This window comes from Lactuca saligna, chromosome 2, assembly GCF_052625555.1.
Source record: "Lactuca saligna cultivar CGN05327 chromosome 2, ASM5262555v1, whole genome shotgun sequence".
Classification (NCBI taxonomy): Eukaryota; Viridiplantae; Streptophyta; class Magnoliopsida; order Asterales; family Asteraceae; genus Lactuca; species Lactuca saligna.
Window position 1 is genome coordinate 168,787,024 of NC_136418.1, and position 13,752 is coordinate 168,800,775.

General features: G+C 39.7%; 1 protein-coding gene across 1 annotated transcript; it reads left to right on the forward strand.

The window, feature by feature from the left end:
• Positions 1 to 5,496: 5,496 nt before the first annotated feature.
• Positions 5,497 to 7,357, forward strand: LOC145032692 (putative E3 ubiquitin-protein ligase LUL2). The gene is made up of 3 exons (XM_078981585.1): positions 5,497 to 6,417; positions 6,545 to 7,046; positions 7,126 to 7,357. Exons 1-3 carry the CDS (start codon positions 5,903 to 5,905, stop codon positions 7,240 to 7,242), a joined length of 1,134 nt encoding a protein of 377 aa, XP_078837711.1. The 5' UTR covers positions 5,497 to 5,902; the 3' UTR covers positions 7,243 to 7,357.
• The last annotated feature ends 6,395 nt before the right edge of the window (positions 7,358 to 13,752 follow it).

Genomic DNA, 13,752 nt, shown 5'->3' on the forward strand with positions numbered 1-13,752 from the left:
ATCTAAACAAGAATCGATGATCTTGTTGATAGTAGTGCAACGGTAAAAAGACAGATGAAAACGGACGTCAGATGAATAAGTTATGGATTTATAACGGAGTTTTCTTGTCCCGACCTACTAAAAATAAATAATAAAAATCAATTCAAAATTAGGCAACGGAGTCTAAACAAAAGTTGTAGAGCATAGTCTCACCTACGCGTGAATATAAAGAACGTCAAAAACGGAGTTTGTATGATGAAGATATGAATTTTTGAATTTTATTAAATAATTAAAGTATTTAATTTAATTATAAATTTCAATATTATCCACAACCGGGGGGGGGGGGGGGGGGGGGGGTCAGCGACCTTATCCAGGTTACCCCCAGCGTAACTAAGGGTTACACCCAGCGTACTTTGGGGTTTCAGCCCCCTATAAATAGATGTCGAGTGCAACCGAGTTTTGGTGCTCCGTTCCTCCCTTTGTCTCGCGTTTTTACCTCTTTTTGCGTGCAAGAAATACCCTGAAGCCTCGGTATCATTCCCGAGACCTAAAGCAAGTCCCGAAGCCCCGAAGATCCTGAGAAGTGAAATTCCCGAGTCGAAGCTCTGCCTGCGAGAAGCAATTTTTATGAAGATCTTCCAGGTCTACCGAAGAATACTACTTCTACAAGCCATAGTGCTGTCCAATCATCTTCTGATCAAGTGAGTGTATAGTTACTTTCTTCTAACACATAAATATAAAGTATTAATTATGAAATACGTTCTATGTGTTATATATTATTTGTCTATTTGAGATGGGCATGGAATTGATGTTTTTATACGGGTGTTAAATGATTTAAACTGCGTTTGTATTTATATCTACAAATATGTTGGGTAGAACATGGGTAGATGGAATAGTTGGTGACGATACGACTTCGTGCCTATTTAGTAAGCCTTGGTGACGATGCGACTTCGTGCCTATTGAGTAAACCTTGGTGACGATGCGACTTCGTGCCTATTTGATAAACCTTGGTGACGATGTGACTTCGTGCCTGTTGTGTAAACCTATGTGACTATGAGACGTAGTGCCTATTGTGTACACCTTGGTGACTATAAGACGTAGTGCCGATTGAATGAACCCTAGTGACTATGTGACGTAGTGTCTGTTGTATAAATCGTGGTAGCAAATGGACTTTGTGCCAGTTCCTTCTATAAATCCTTAGGAATGAATGAATGAATGATAGTTGGTTTTTAGGGTAAACCCTTAAGAAATAAAGGAGTATGGGTGTGGGTATTTGGGCTGATTGTTTGATGATTGAATAATAAATTTATTATTGTGGGTTGAAAACCCTATATGCTCACCAGGCTCCCAAGCCTGGCCCTCTCAGTTTTCTTTGCATTACAGGTAATGGCACAAGAGTATAAATTGGTGGACTTGACAAGAGATTTTGGATTATAGATCAGTAGTTACAAATAACTATTGTAAGGTCTGTATTGTACTGTTTATGCTTTTGGTCTGTATCGAAACATGACATCCCGAGGTTTTATTATTTAATGAAAAAAAATCTCTTTGAGAAACTTTTTGATAAATTTTATCATATTTTATTTTGGGAATAAATTCCACAACCGTTTTCTTTAAAAAATTACTCTGATTTTAAAAACAAAGCATAAACAAATCGGTCTTTTCTGACCGTGAAATTGGGGATGTCACAAAAATATTGTATTAAAATCATGTGTCAAAATATCAGAGCCTAAACATCCCAGGCTGAACGAATAGTGTGTGCACTGCAAGCATCCCGAGCTCTTCCTTTTGCTACCGGAAATACCTGAAACCAAAACTAAAAAATGTAAGCATGAAGCTTAGTGAGTCTCTTCAAAATTCTTTATACCATACACATAACATACAACATGCAACTAGGAGATGCGGGCTTCGCCTACACTCAAGGAGATACGGGCCCCCGCCCACACTCGACTAACTATGAGATATGGGCCTCGCCTACACTAAGCTATCTCAGAGATACGGGTGTCACCCACACTCTGCTAACTAAGAGATACGGGCCTCACCCACACTCAGTTGGCTAGGAGGTACAGGCCTCGCCCACGCTCCGCTATCCGGGAGACACGGGCCCCCACCCACACTTTGCTAACTAAACATATATACAAGCATCACGCAGACAACAAGTATAACCATAATTGACCAATTCATAAACACACTCAAATGATACTAAGATACTGCGTTGGTCACACTTAGCTACTAATCATAAGCGAGTCTAAGATACGAGCCCAACCCACACTTAACTACTAATCATAAATAATTGTAAGATACGGGCCCATCCCACACTTAGCTACTCTACACGGGCCGACATTGGTGCCTTCGACCTGTTACTACTGAAGGAAACTCACCTCGTATGCTAACTGTGAAATCTCGTGTATGGAATCGGGACAACTCACCTTAACTGATAATCCTTCTTAGGGTAAAATAACCATTTTAGCCCTGGTCAAAGTCAACATTTTGGTCAAAGTCAACGTTTTAGGTTGACTCAACTCGCCGAGTTCTATAAATCAAAACCCTGAAATCGCGATCCAACTTGTCGAGTCAACCCCATGACTCGCCGATTTGCCTGACTACTCATAGTCGCGATTTAGCAAATCAACTCATCGAGTCATCCTCAAACTCGTCGAGTTCTACCATAATCAGAATCGAGACAACTCACCTCAACTCATCGAGTCCCTCTCTGGACTCATTGAGTTCCTCAGTCTGTTTGGGCCATCTCAAAGGATTAAGCCCCTACTCTTTAGATCTAAGCTCCATACTTCATCTACATACTAGAAATGCCCTTCTAAGGGTAAAGTTTCCAACTTTACCCGCTAATAGTCCTTCTTAATGGGTTTAGCTAAAACCCTAGTTCTCTAGGACATTAATCTTGATCCAGAAACCACAATACTCCAAACTAAAGCATACTAACATATATATAGGCCTTAAACATCATTTGAACACGTAAAGCTCCTAACTTTCCTTCCATGCATGGCCTTTTGGAGGTTAAAAGACCAAAAGAACACCTTATGGCTTGTATGGGGCTGCCATGGTCATAAAGTTTGCTCCTTTATGCTACGAAACCCCTTCTAGACCCTAGATTTGAAAGGTAAAGCACTGGGGACATCCATTTCCCAATGACTAAGCTTCTTGGACCAAAAATCCCATAAAGTGAAAAGAAGGAAATCTATCAAGCTACTAAGCAAGGTTGAGATTTGCTTACCAACAAATGAAGATGATGAGAAGTTATTTCTGGATATACTAGCTTCCTTTCGAATCTTCAAGCTCCCCCTTCTTCAACAAGCTTCAAAACACACTATAATCACTAAAAACAACTCACAAGCTCAAATAGTGCACTAGGGTTTTGTGGATTAGGGTTTGGGACTTGGAGGCTGGAAATGAGGCCAACAGGTGGGGGATTAAGGTGCTTAAATAGGATGCAAAACCCTGAAATTAGGGTTTCACTTTGGCAGACCTACTCGTCGAGTTGAGGGTTCTCAACTCGTCGAGTAGATTGCTTAAAACTCGCGTCCCTTTCTTGTATCTACTCAACGAGTTTAGGGCCACCAACTCGTTAAGTTGCTTATAAAAATGAAAGAATTATTATTAAAATGTGTACCAGGAATCAGGTATTACACTTAAATACAAAAAAATTGAGCTCTTGATGAAGAAATCTGAAATCGACATCAAGATAGAGTAACAGTAGGACATAGTGAGTAGAGATATAGAGCATTTGCCTTTGTAAAATACTCAGATATGAAATACATACGGTTATACAAACTTAAATACAAAAAAAAAATGAGTTCTTGAAGAAGAAATCAAAAATCGATGCAGCGAGATACAGTAAGAGTAGAAGAGAAAGAACCTCGATCGCTAGTGAAGGATCTCGCTAGTGGACAATCACAAATCAGGAACACAACATTGTTATTCGTTGGTACCGCTATTCGTCAGTTTAGGTGTTAGGGTTACTTTTTTTAAAGTCAAAAATAAGTTTTATCGGATTGTCAATTTTTGCCCTCGTTGACCGAGTAGCCCCGAGTTGGAGCGAGGTTGACTAGGTTTTGACCAAGGTTGATTGAGTTTTGACTGAGTTTGACTGAATCTGATTTTTTGCTGAGTTGACGCTACTTTGCTCAGTGGAGGGTCGATTCTCAATCGAGTTGTCCGATTTTTACAATATTGCTTGTAACATAAATTTTTATGGAAAATGGATTATAAGGACGATGGTGAGTTCAAAATGATGATAAATATCATTTTTTTTTGTGGCAAATAATTGATTATAAAGGTCTTTAATCCGCAAGGAGGGGGATGCCGAAGGCAGGGCTAGTGACTGGAGTGAAGTCGTAACAAGGTAGCCGTACTGGAAGGTGCGGCTGGATCACCTCCTTTTCAGGGAGAGCTAATGCTTGTTGGGTATTTTGGTTTGACACTGCTTCACACCCAAAAAGAAGGGAGCTACGTCTGAGTTAAACTTGGAGATGGAAGTCTTCTTTCGTTTCTCGACAGTGAAGTAAGACCAAGCTCATGAGCTTATTATCTCAGGTCGGAACAAGTTGATAGGATCCCCCTTTTTACGTCCCCATGCCCCCTGTGTGGCGACATGGGGGCGAAAAAAGGAAAGAGATTAGTTTTATGAAGTTTAATAACTTTTATTCTTAATCATAATTCCAACCATGAAATTTCCAGTTTTTTTTTTTTTTTTTTTTTTTTTTTTTTTTTTTTTTTTTAAGTAAAAGTGAAAAAGAGTTAAAACAAAAAACATTTAGGATTTTTCATAAACTGTACCAAATAATAGGGCTTTTCCAGAAGTAATTGGATAAAAAATACTTTCCCTCTAAAAAAGATTGATTTAAATTTTTTATCCAATGATCATTACTTTTTTTAACAAAATAAAATTTAGAACTTTTGCATAAACTAGTCCAAAGTCTTAATTTTTTTTTTGGAGATTTCTTTTATGTAAACAAACAATGTGATTTTGTTGACAAAGAGTGAAACTAAACATTTGGATTAATGGGAAAAAAGAATTTTTGAAAAATATTTACATAAACAATTTAAAATTTTAAAGTTTTTGTGGTTATGATGTGCATTTTTTAAATTTATGTAAATATTTTTCACATAGTCATTTCCTTCTTAATCTAAAATGTTAAGTTGTACTGTTTTTCAATCAAATGATATTGTTTATTTCTTTGTTTTCATTTATATTTATTTGCATTTTTGCTTATAATATCAATAAAAACAAAAAGAAACATTTTTCTCAAAAATTCAGACTTAATATTCTTGAAATTTCAAAATATATTTTTTATATTCGACTTGTTTAGTCTAAAATCCAAAATATGTTTTTGTTCTGTTAAAAAAAAATACACTAACATCTCTAGACAAACGGTTCAAATTTTATAAATAAATAAAGTCACATTTCTAATATATATATTTTTTAATTATCTCAAATAAAAAACAATCGGGAATTAATTATCAAAGTACTGTATTAAAAAAGATTAGATACACTGAAAGACACGGTTAGGAGAATAATGGTATAGTTCTTGTTCCGTTTCAGAGTGGAGCTTCTTTACGTGACCATCCCCACCCACCTTTCATCCCCCTTATCGCACACACACACACATTCACCTTTCACCAATCACCACCACCGATGTTTTCTTCATCAAAAGGTATCGATACTACTAACACCCTCTCATGATTTCTATCCCCAATTCCAATTCCCCTTCATATAGGGTTTCTTCATAACTTTATTTTAGGTCTTCCGACCTTGATTCACTTCTGTTGATTCAGTTGAGAAACAGAGCTCCTGACGTAATCTGATTTCTCACTACTCCCTCCCATTACTCGACGTTCTCGTTTTGATTTTCGTTCGAACCCTCAATTTCCCCGCGATCAAGATTTTAATTTTGGTCTGATAATGGGTAATGTTGGAAGTAACAGCTCCAACGGCCGGCGGAGACAAGGCGGTGGTGGGAGCAGGAGGGGGAGCAATCAAAATCACCCCACACCGCCACCGCCGCAACAGCCACAGCCGGAGATCAACGCTAATAGATACGTGTTCGCCGCTGCCACACCTTACCCTGCTCAATACCCTAACCCTAACCCTAATACTCCTCAACCACATCCTCCATATTACCAATACCCATCTGGACCATACTATCCACCACCACCACCTCCCGCAGCAGCCTTGCCTCCACCATACGATCACCACCACCGCGTGCCTATGGACCCTGCAGCGCAGGCGTGGGTCGGCGGGAGGTATCCCTGTGGGCCTGTGATGAACACTCCAACACCTTATGTCGATCATCAAAAAGCTGTAACCATAAGAAACGACGTTAATCTCAAGAAAGAAACATTGAAGATCGAGCCCGATCAAGAAAACCCTGGAAAATTTCTTGTTGTTTTCACGTATGATGCCACTGTCGCTGGCAGGTAAACTCTTTATTCTTACTAATATAATCATAAGACATTGAAAATTTCTCATCAAGCCAACATCTTTCCATTTATGCATCGATATTATTATTTTCTATGTTTTGGTTTTGATTTCGTCTTCCCACAGCATTACCCTTTATTTCTTCGCAAAAGAGGGAGAAGACTGTAACATGAGTCCAACAAAAGAAGACCTTCTTCCACCAATCACAGTGGCCTTCCAACAAGGTTTAGGCCAGAAATTCCGACAGGAATCAGGGACTGGAATTGACCTTTCATTATTCGAAGAGGCGGAATTACTAAAAGTAAGCGAAACAGGGGTATACCCTCTAGCAATTAAAGCAGAAGCAAATCCGATTCCATCTATATCTGAAAACGGGAATTCTCCAAATCCTGGAACTACCAATTCCCAAATAACTCAAGCAGTGTTTGAAAAGGAGAAAGGTGAGTATCAGGTTAAGGTCACAAAACAAATCCTGTGGGTGAATGGAATGAGATACGAATTACAGGAGATCTACGGAATCGGCAATTCCGTTGATGGTGCTGATTTCGATGGGAATGATCCCGGAAAAGAATGTGTCATCTGTTTATCAGAACCTCGGGACACTACAGTCCTTCCATGCCGCCACATGGTACACCATTTTCCTCTTCCCCATCTTTCTTTATCCACACACACACACAGGGGTATTAACGTAATTTGCTTCGTTTCAGTGTATGTGCAGTGGATGTGCAAAAGTTTTGAGGTTTCAGACGAACAGGTGTCCGATATGTAGGCAGCCTGTGGAGAGGCTTTTGGAGATAAAGGTGAGTAATGGAGGTGAAGATTGATTGATAATCAACCATAAAATCATAAAATCGTATTAATATTGTAAAATCATGTTTTGTTTTTGAAACATTATATATATGTTTGTTTGAGTAATCGAAATATTGATTGATGTTTTAAGTTTTGTGTGACATGTTTAAGATGCTTAGAATAATTTTCCTTGTTGAAAAAGGACATTTTTTTTTTCTATTTTGGTTTGCAATTTTAGTGGGAGGGTACTTTTTGGTTTTGGTAGTGGGTGTGGATTTGGGTTGGGTAGGGAATAAATTATGAAAGTGATGGTTTTCATAAGATTTTTAGGTGAATTATTAGTTAGAAAACAAAAAAATCAGATTGAGAGTAGTTAGTAAAATACTATAAAAAGAATGGTCAAATTTTGGTTATTTTATTTGTATGATTATAAAAAGTAGAAGTGGTAAATTAGTTTTGTAAGTTAACCTCTAAAATTAAAAGTTCATTTTTAAATGAAATTAAAAAGTATGAAATGAATAAATAATGGAGGAATTATGGAATTCCACTTACCATTTAGGCATTAACCACTATCACACAACCAATCATGTTTATCAAGAAATCATTGGCTATGGATTGTGTTGTGGGCAACAAAAATCTTCATAAAGAAGATTGGATTTTGATGCATATATGTGATATGTCTTGTCTATTCTAGCTTTGTCAAAGTAACTATTTCTTTCAATTTGGAATGACAAATTTTAAAGAGGACAACATACGAAACTTGATATACTAAATCGGATTTATTGGTATAAAATAATAAAAAAACAAATTTTAGTCGAAAGTTATTGATGGAAAGTTATATTTTCTTTGATAAAGAAGTATTTTTCTTGGGCAAGTCCATGTGGTACGAAGGGCTCATGGATGTCCCCTTTGCAACATGACATGTGACCTATAGAGTTAATATGAGGAGACTTTGCTAAGAGTTTTAACCTCGTTTTTTGACAACGGCATATTATCCTATTTCATATGAATATATCATTACTGGTAATACTTTCCATTATTGGTAACTTTGTATTACCATTTAAAGTAGTGAAATATGAGCACTAATTCCAATTTTGGGTTTCATCACTAAACGATTCTTAAGGATCTACGACTCTCATAGTAGTTTCAACCAAATCTCTCAATTAGTTGTCTCATATAGTTGTGTTGAAAATCAATGTATCTTGACTTTCAATTATACATATTAGTAGGCGAATAATTTTATGCTGCGTAGAATACAACAATATAGTTTAAATCTTTAAATATATATTTTTTTAAATATAAAATTGACATTGTTGTCAAATCATATATAATATTTTTATATTAAGTTGATATAAACATCGTTTATTTGAATTAAATGAAAATGCATGCATCTTTTTAAGCTCTATAATATTAATTGTCTCAATAGTTTCTACCAGCGATTTATTCATAAATAAAATAATATAATATATGATTTACTGATATTTATAGTTGTTGTTATGATTAATTGGTTCTGTTGTTAGTTTAGAGCAATCTGCTTTTGTTAAAGGTAGACAAATTTTAGATGGGTTGTTTCTTCTTAATGAGTTGATTGCTTAGAGTAAAGCCTCGAATCATCCGCTTATGATCTTTAAAGTGGATTTTGAAAAGGCTTTTGATTCTGTTTCATGGGAATACCTTTTGGAGATTATGCAGATTATGAGTTTTGGTAACTTGTGGTGTGATTGGATTATGGAGCTTCTTAGATCTGCCAAGGCTTCCGTTCTTGTCAACGGATCTCTGTTTGATGAGTTTAAACTCCAACGGGGTTTGAGACAAGGTGACCATTTGTCCCCCTTTTTGTTCATTTTGGTGATGGAAGGACTCCATGTTGCTTTGCTTAAAGCACATACAACAAATGTGTTACGAGGCATTTCTATTAGTGGGATTGACATTTCTCACTTATTTTATGCTGATAATGCTATCATTGTGTCTTCATGGGATCCCGTTAATGTTTCCCGTATCATTCGTATTCTTCAATGTTTTTACTTAGCCTCGGGTCTTAAGATAAATTTGCAAAAAAGTAAGTTGATTGGAGTGGGAATTCCTTATGATCAGGTAGATGTGGCGGCTAGTAAGGCTGGTTATGCTCGTTCTTCTTGTCCTTTCTTTCACCTTGGAGTCCCGGTTGGCCAGAATATGACTCGAATATCTGCTTGGTCTTCGGTTGTTGATCGTTTTCGCTCTAAACTTTCGGGATGGAAAGCAAAAAGCCTTTCGTCTGGTGTTCGTCTTTCGTCGATCAAGTCTGTTCTTGGAAGTCTCGGCAGTTACCTAATATCTATCTTCATGGTACCGACCTCAGTTGTTAACACCTTGGAGTCTATGCGAGCTAGGTTTTCTTGGGGTGCTGACTTAGATGAAAGATGCATGCATTGGGTTCGGTGGGATAGAGTTTTAGCTCGGAGAAACGAAGGGGGGGGGGGGGGGGGGGGCTCGGTATTGGTAGCTTGTTTTCTTTCAATCGGGCTTTACTTTTCAGATGGCGCTGGAGATTTTTTTAACAATCCGGATTTGATTTGGGTAAAGGTTGTCAAAGCTATTTATGGTCCTGATGGCGGTTGCAGCTCCTTTTCTCAGAGGAGATGGATGACTGGTCCTTGGAATGGCATTATTCAGATGTTGGTTCAGTTAAAAAACCGTGGGCTTGATCTCCAACCTTTTTTTCCTATTAGGATTGGTGATGGGGCTAGAACTTCTTTCTGGCAGGGTGTGTGGAAGGGAGATGTCCCCATTGTTGCTTCTTTTCACAGGATTTTTGCTCTCGATCCTCATAAATTGATATCGATCCGTGATAGAGTCTTCTTGGATGGGATTCCGCTCTTCTTCGGCAACCTCCTAGAGGGGGCATTGAGGAAAATCAATGGGTTGCTTTTAATTCATTAATGCAGGATGTGCTTCTTCATCCCATTCCCGACCGATTGGGGTGGACTATTGATGCTTCTGACTCCTTTACTGTTTCCTCTCTCATAGTTTTTTTGGATAGTCGCACGTTATGTTTGGGGGGTTATGAAACCCGTTGGAATACTTGGGTCCCTATCAAAGTGAATATTTTCATTTGGAGATTGCAGCTTCGAAGTATCCCGACTAGAGAGAGTCTCTCTCTTCGTGGGATCACTTTGGATTCGATTCTTTGTCCGGTTTGTTCTAATACCATTGAATCTATTGAACATCTTTTTATCGGTTCTCATCAGCTGATTGAGATATGGACTCGTGTTGCTATTTGGTGGGGTGTCCAAACTCATATTCAGTGCTCTACTGATCATCTTCTTTCATGGTCTGATTCTCTTTCGTTAAAAAGTGGGCAATGTCAAACCTTTGAAGCGGTCATCTTCATTACGTTATGGTGTTTATGGAATTTTCAAAATTCCACAATTTTTGGAACGACACTTCCCAAAAAATCGTTTATTTTAGATGAGGTTATCGATAGGTCTTTTTTTGGATTACTAATAGGTGTAGTAAAGCTAAAATTAGTTGGACCTCCTCGTTACATAATCCTCTTTCAGCTTGTAATTTGTTGTGATGACTTTCTTTTGCTAGCTTCTTGCTAGTTTTCAAATAGAATCTGTCGTTCAAATAATAATAATAATAAGGATATGGTTTCAGATCTGGACACCTTTAGGCCTCCATTTTCAGATTTGAAATTGTCATGAGGATATGGTTTCAGATCTTGACCTTTAGTTGCTCACTTTATCTAGTCGTAGCCCTTCTCCATGCCTTAAACCTTAGTTTTGAGTGTTTTAGCCTCTTAAGGCATTGCATGCACATAAAGTTGGAATTTTTACGTGGTAACTACACCCTAGGGGGTTGAATCCCACTAGAAAGGCCTGAACTTGAAAAGGGCTGAAGGGACTCGATGAGTTGCTTAATCAACTCGATGATTCGGGTAGGTTTTACCCGTTTTCGGGATCCTGAATGATCTCGGTGAGCTGATTAGAGATTTCGGTCTAGAGATTTTGCTTTAGAGTGTTCGGCCTATTAGGCACCAAAGAAATCGACAAGTTACTCAGGTAACTCGGTGAGTTGACTTGGGGATTCATTTTTATGGACTCTGAAGGAACTCGACGAGTCGCTAGATGCACTCGACGAGTTGAGGTTAACATGGATTGTTGACCTTGACTGTTGACTTGGAGTTTGACCAGGGATTAACCAAGTGTGATTTTGAGCGTATCTTTGGTATTCCAGAGTTTTGACAAAACTAGTCACGTGATGATTGTAGGCGGTTGAGTTGGAGTTGCGTGTGGGGATTTATCCGATCTTACCTTGTCAGTTCAATATTTTTGAGAGGCGAATCTTCTCACCATACCAATGGGTCAAAGGCACATATATATATATATATATATATATATATATATATATATGGATAGATAGTTGATTAGGTGATTTGTCGCTATGACACTTGTTCGGAAGTCTGCGGGGGGTTCCCGTGGCAACATATTAAGACCATAAGGCGGTTCCTATGGCATTTGGTATAAGTCATTGGAGGGTTTCCATGGATTCTGTAACACCCAAAGTCTGGAAGGCCAAGAAAGGAAAGAAAACCCTGATTTTAAAGGGCGACTCGGCGAGTCCAAGGATGAACTCGGCGAGTCCGAGCGGGATCCGGGTCGAGGAGTAAGTGACCGACTCGGCGAGTCTGGTCTGTGCGAGGAAAACCCTAAAATCGGGACTTGGAGCCTATTTAAACGCCTCATTCTCTCCCCTAGGGTTCCTTTACTGCCTCTTTCACCCAGAACATCAAACCCTAGCCGCCATATCCTCTATTTGAGCCATTTGTTGCCTTGAAGGGTGCATTAAATCTTGGAGTAGGAAGAAGGAACTTGGAGGAGAAAGAAAGGACTATAGATCTGGGATTGTGAGTTCATTTCTAAGCATTTGAAGGTAATAAACTAGTTCTTGGACCCTTTTTGCACCTAGATCTATGTGTGGTTGTTGGAGCTTTTTAGCCATAATGTTATTCTTTTGAGTTAGAAGCCAGATCTGAAGTTGCCACTTCAGATCTAAGCATTTTATGGTCTTGAGAAGCATAAAGTGTCATCCCTTGAGTTGTTTATGGAGCCTCTTTGCCTTAAACCTAGTTTATGGTGTATTTTGCCTTGATCTCCTTCTCTACACGTAAAGTTTGCAAATTTACGTGAGGAATAGGCTTGGGAAGGGTAGATCTACAGTTTGGAGTCCATGCATGACTCAAAAGTCCTCTTCATGTAAGGAGATCTGAACGGACTCGGCGAGTCCTTTGAGTGGACTCGGTGAGTAGCATGTAGGTGACGAGCAACTCGACGAGTGGGATGAACAGCTCGTCGTGTCAGACGAAGATTGTCGTGTACTCGGCGAGTCTGTTCTTGGACTCGGCGAGTCAGGTTGCGCAACCCCAAACCCTTCAAGTTGAGACTCGAATCAGTAAGTCGGGTGGAGACTCGGTGAGTTGGACAGGCCAGGACTCAGAAATCGGTAGACTCGGCGAGTCATGGACTGACTCGGCGAGTCGAGATGCGAAGGAAAGGATTCTGAATATATGAACTTGGCGAGTCAGTAGGGTGACTCGGCGAGTAGGGTTGACCTGGAAGGTTGACCTTGACCAGGAGTTTGACTTGGACCAGGGTTGACTTGGTTGTCTTTCGAGGGTCAGTTAGACTCAGTGTTGCATTGATATTGGTAGTTTGGGGAGCAAGGGGAGCAGGAGTTCAGTGAGTTGCCGGGCAGCAGCTAGTGAGATCATCAGCAAGTTCAGCCAATGCAGGTGAGTTTCCCTTTGTGTGAATGGGTCTAAGGCCACAATGCCGGCCCATGTAGTTATAAGTAGAAGACCCGGGGGTTAGCCCTAGGCACAGTATGCTAGAATGATATAGGATGAGGTCCATTAATAGCGGGCGGATGCCCAAGGATTTGTTTATATGATAGTTTATACTTGTTGTCTGTGTGATACATGTATGTGCCTGGTAGGGGGGTGAGTGTGGGCGAGGTCCCGTATCTCACCAATAGCAGAGTGTGGATGGGGTTCCATATATCATTAGTAGCAGAACAGGGGCGAGGCCCAAGTTAGGCTAGGAGTGAGGGTGGTCTGGGCCCGTATCTCACTACCAGTAGGAGCGTGGACGGGGTTCCATGGCTCATCAGTAACAGGACAGGGGCGAGGCCCAGGATAGGTGAGGCCTTAGGACAGGATCAGTCGTATGAGTTTAGCTTATGTGTTGTGATATGTTTATGTGTTATTACTTGTTAGCGGGTGAGGCCCTGTGACAGGCGGGGACTATGTGAAATAGATCTGTATCCGAGCAGGACTCGAAGCCAGGCGGGGCCTAGAGCGGCGGGGCCGTTGTAGCGGGAGAGGCCCGAGGCAGAGGGCGAGGCCCAAGATAGCGAGCGTGGCCCAGTATGTGCAGCATGTGATTATGCTTGGTATGTGGTAGGGTGGGGAACTCACTAAGCTTTGTGCTTACGGTTTTCAATTTTGGTTTCAGGTACTTCCGGTAGCGGAGGGAAGAGCTCGGGGTGATCGCATGGCACAC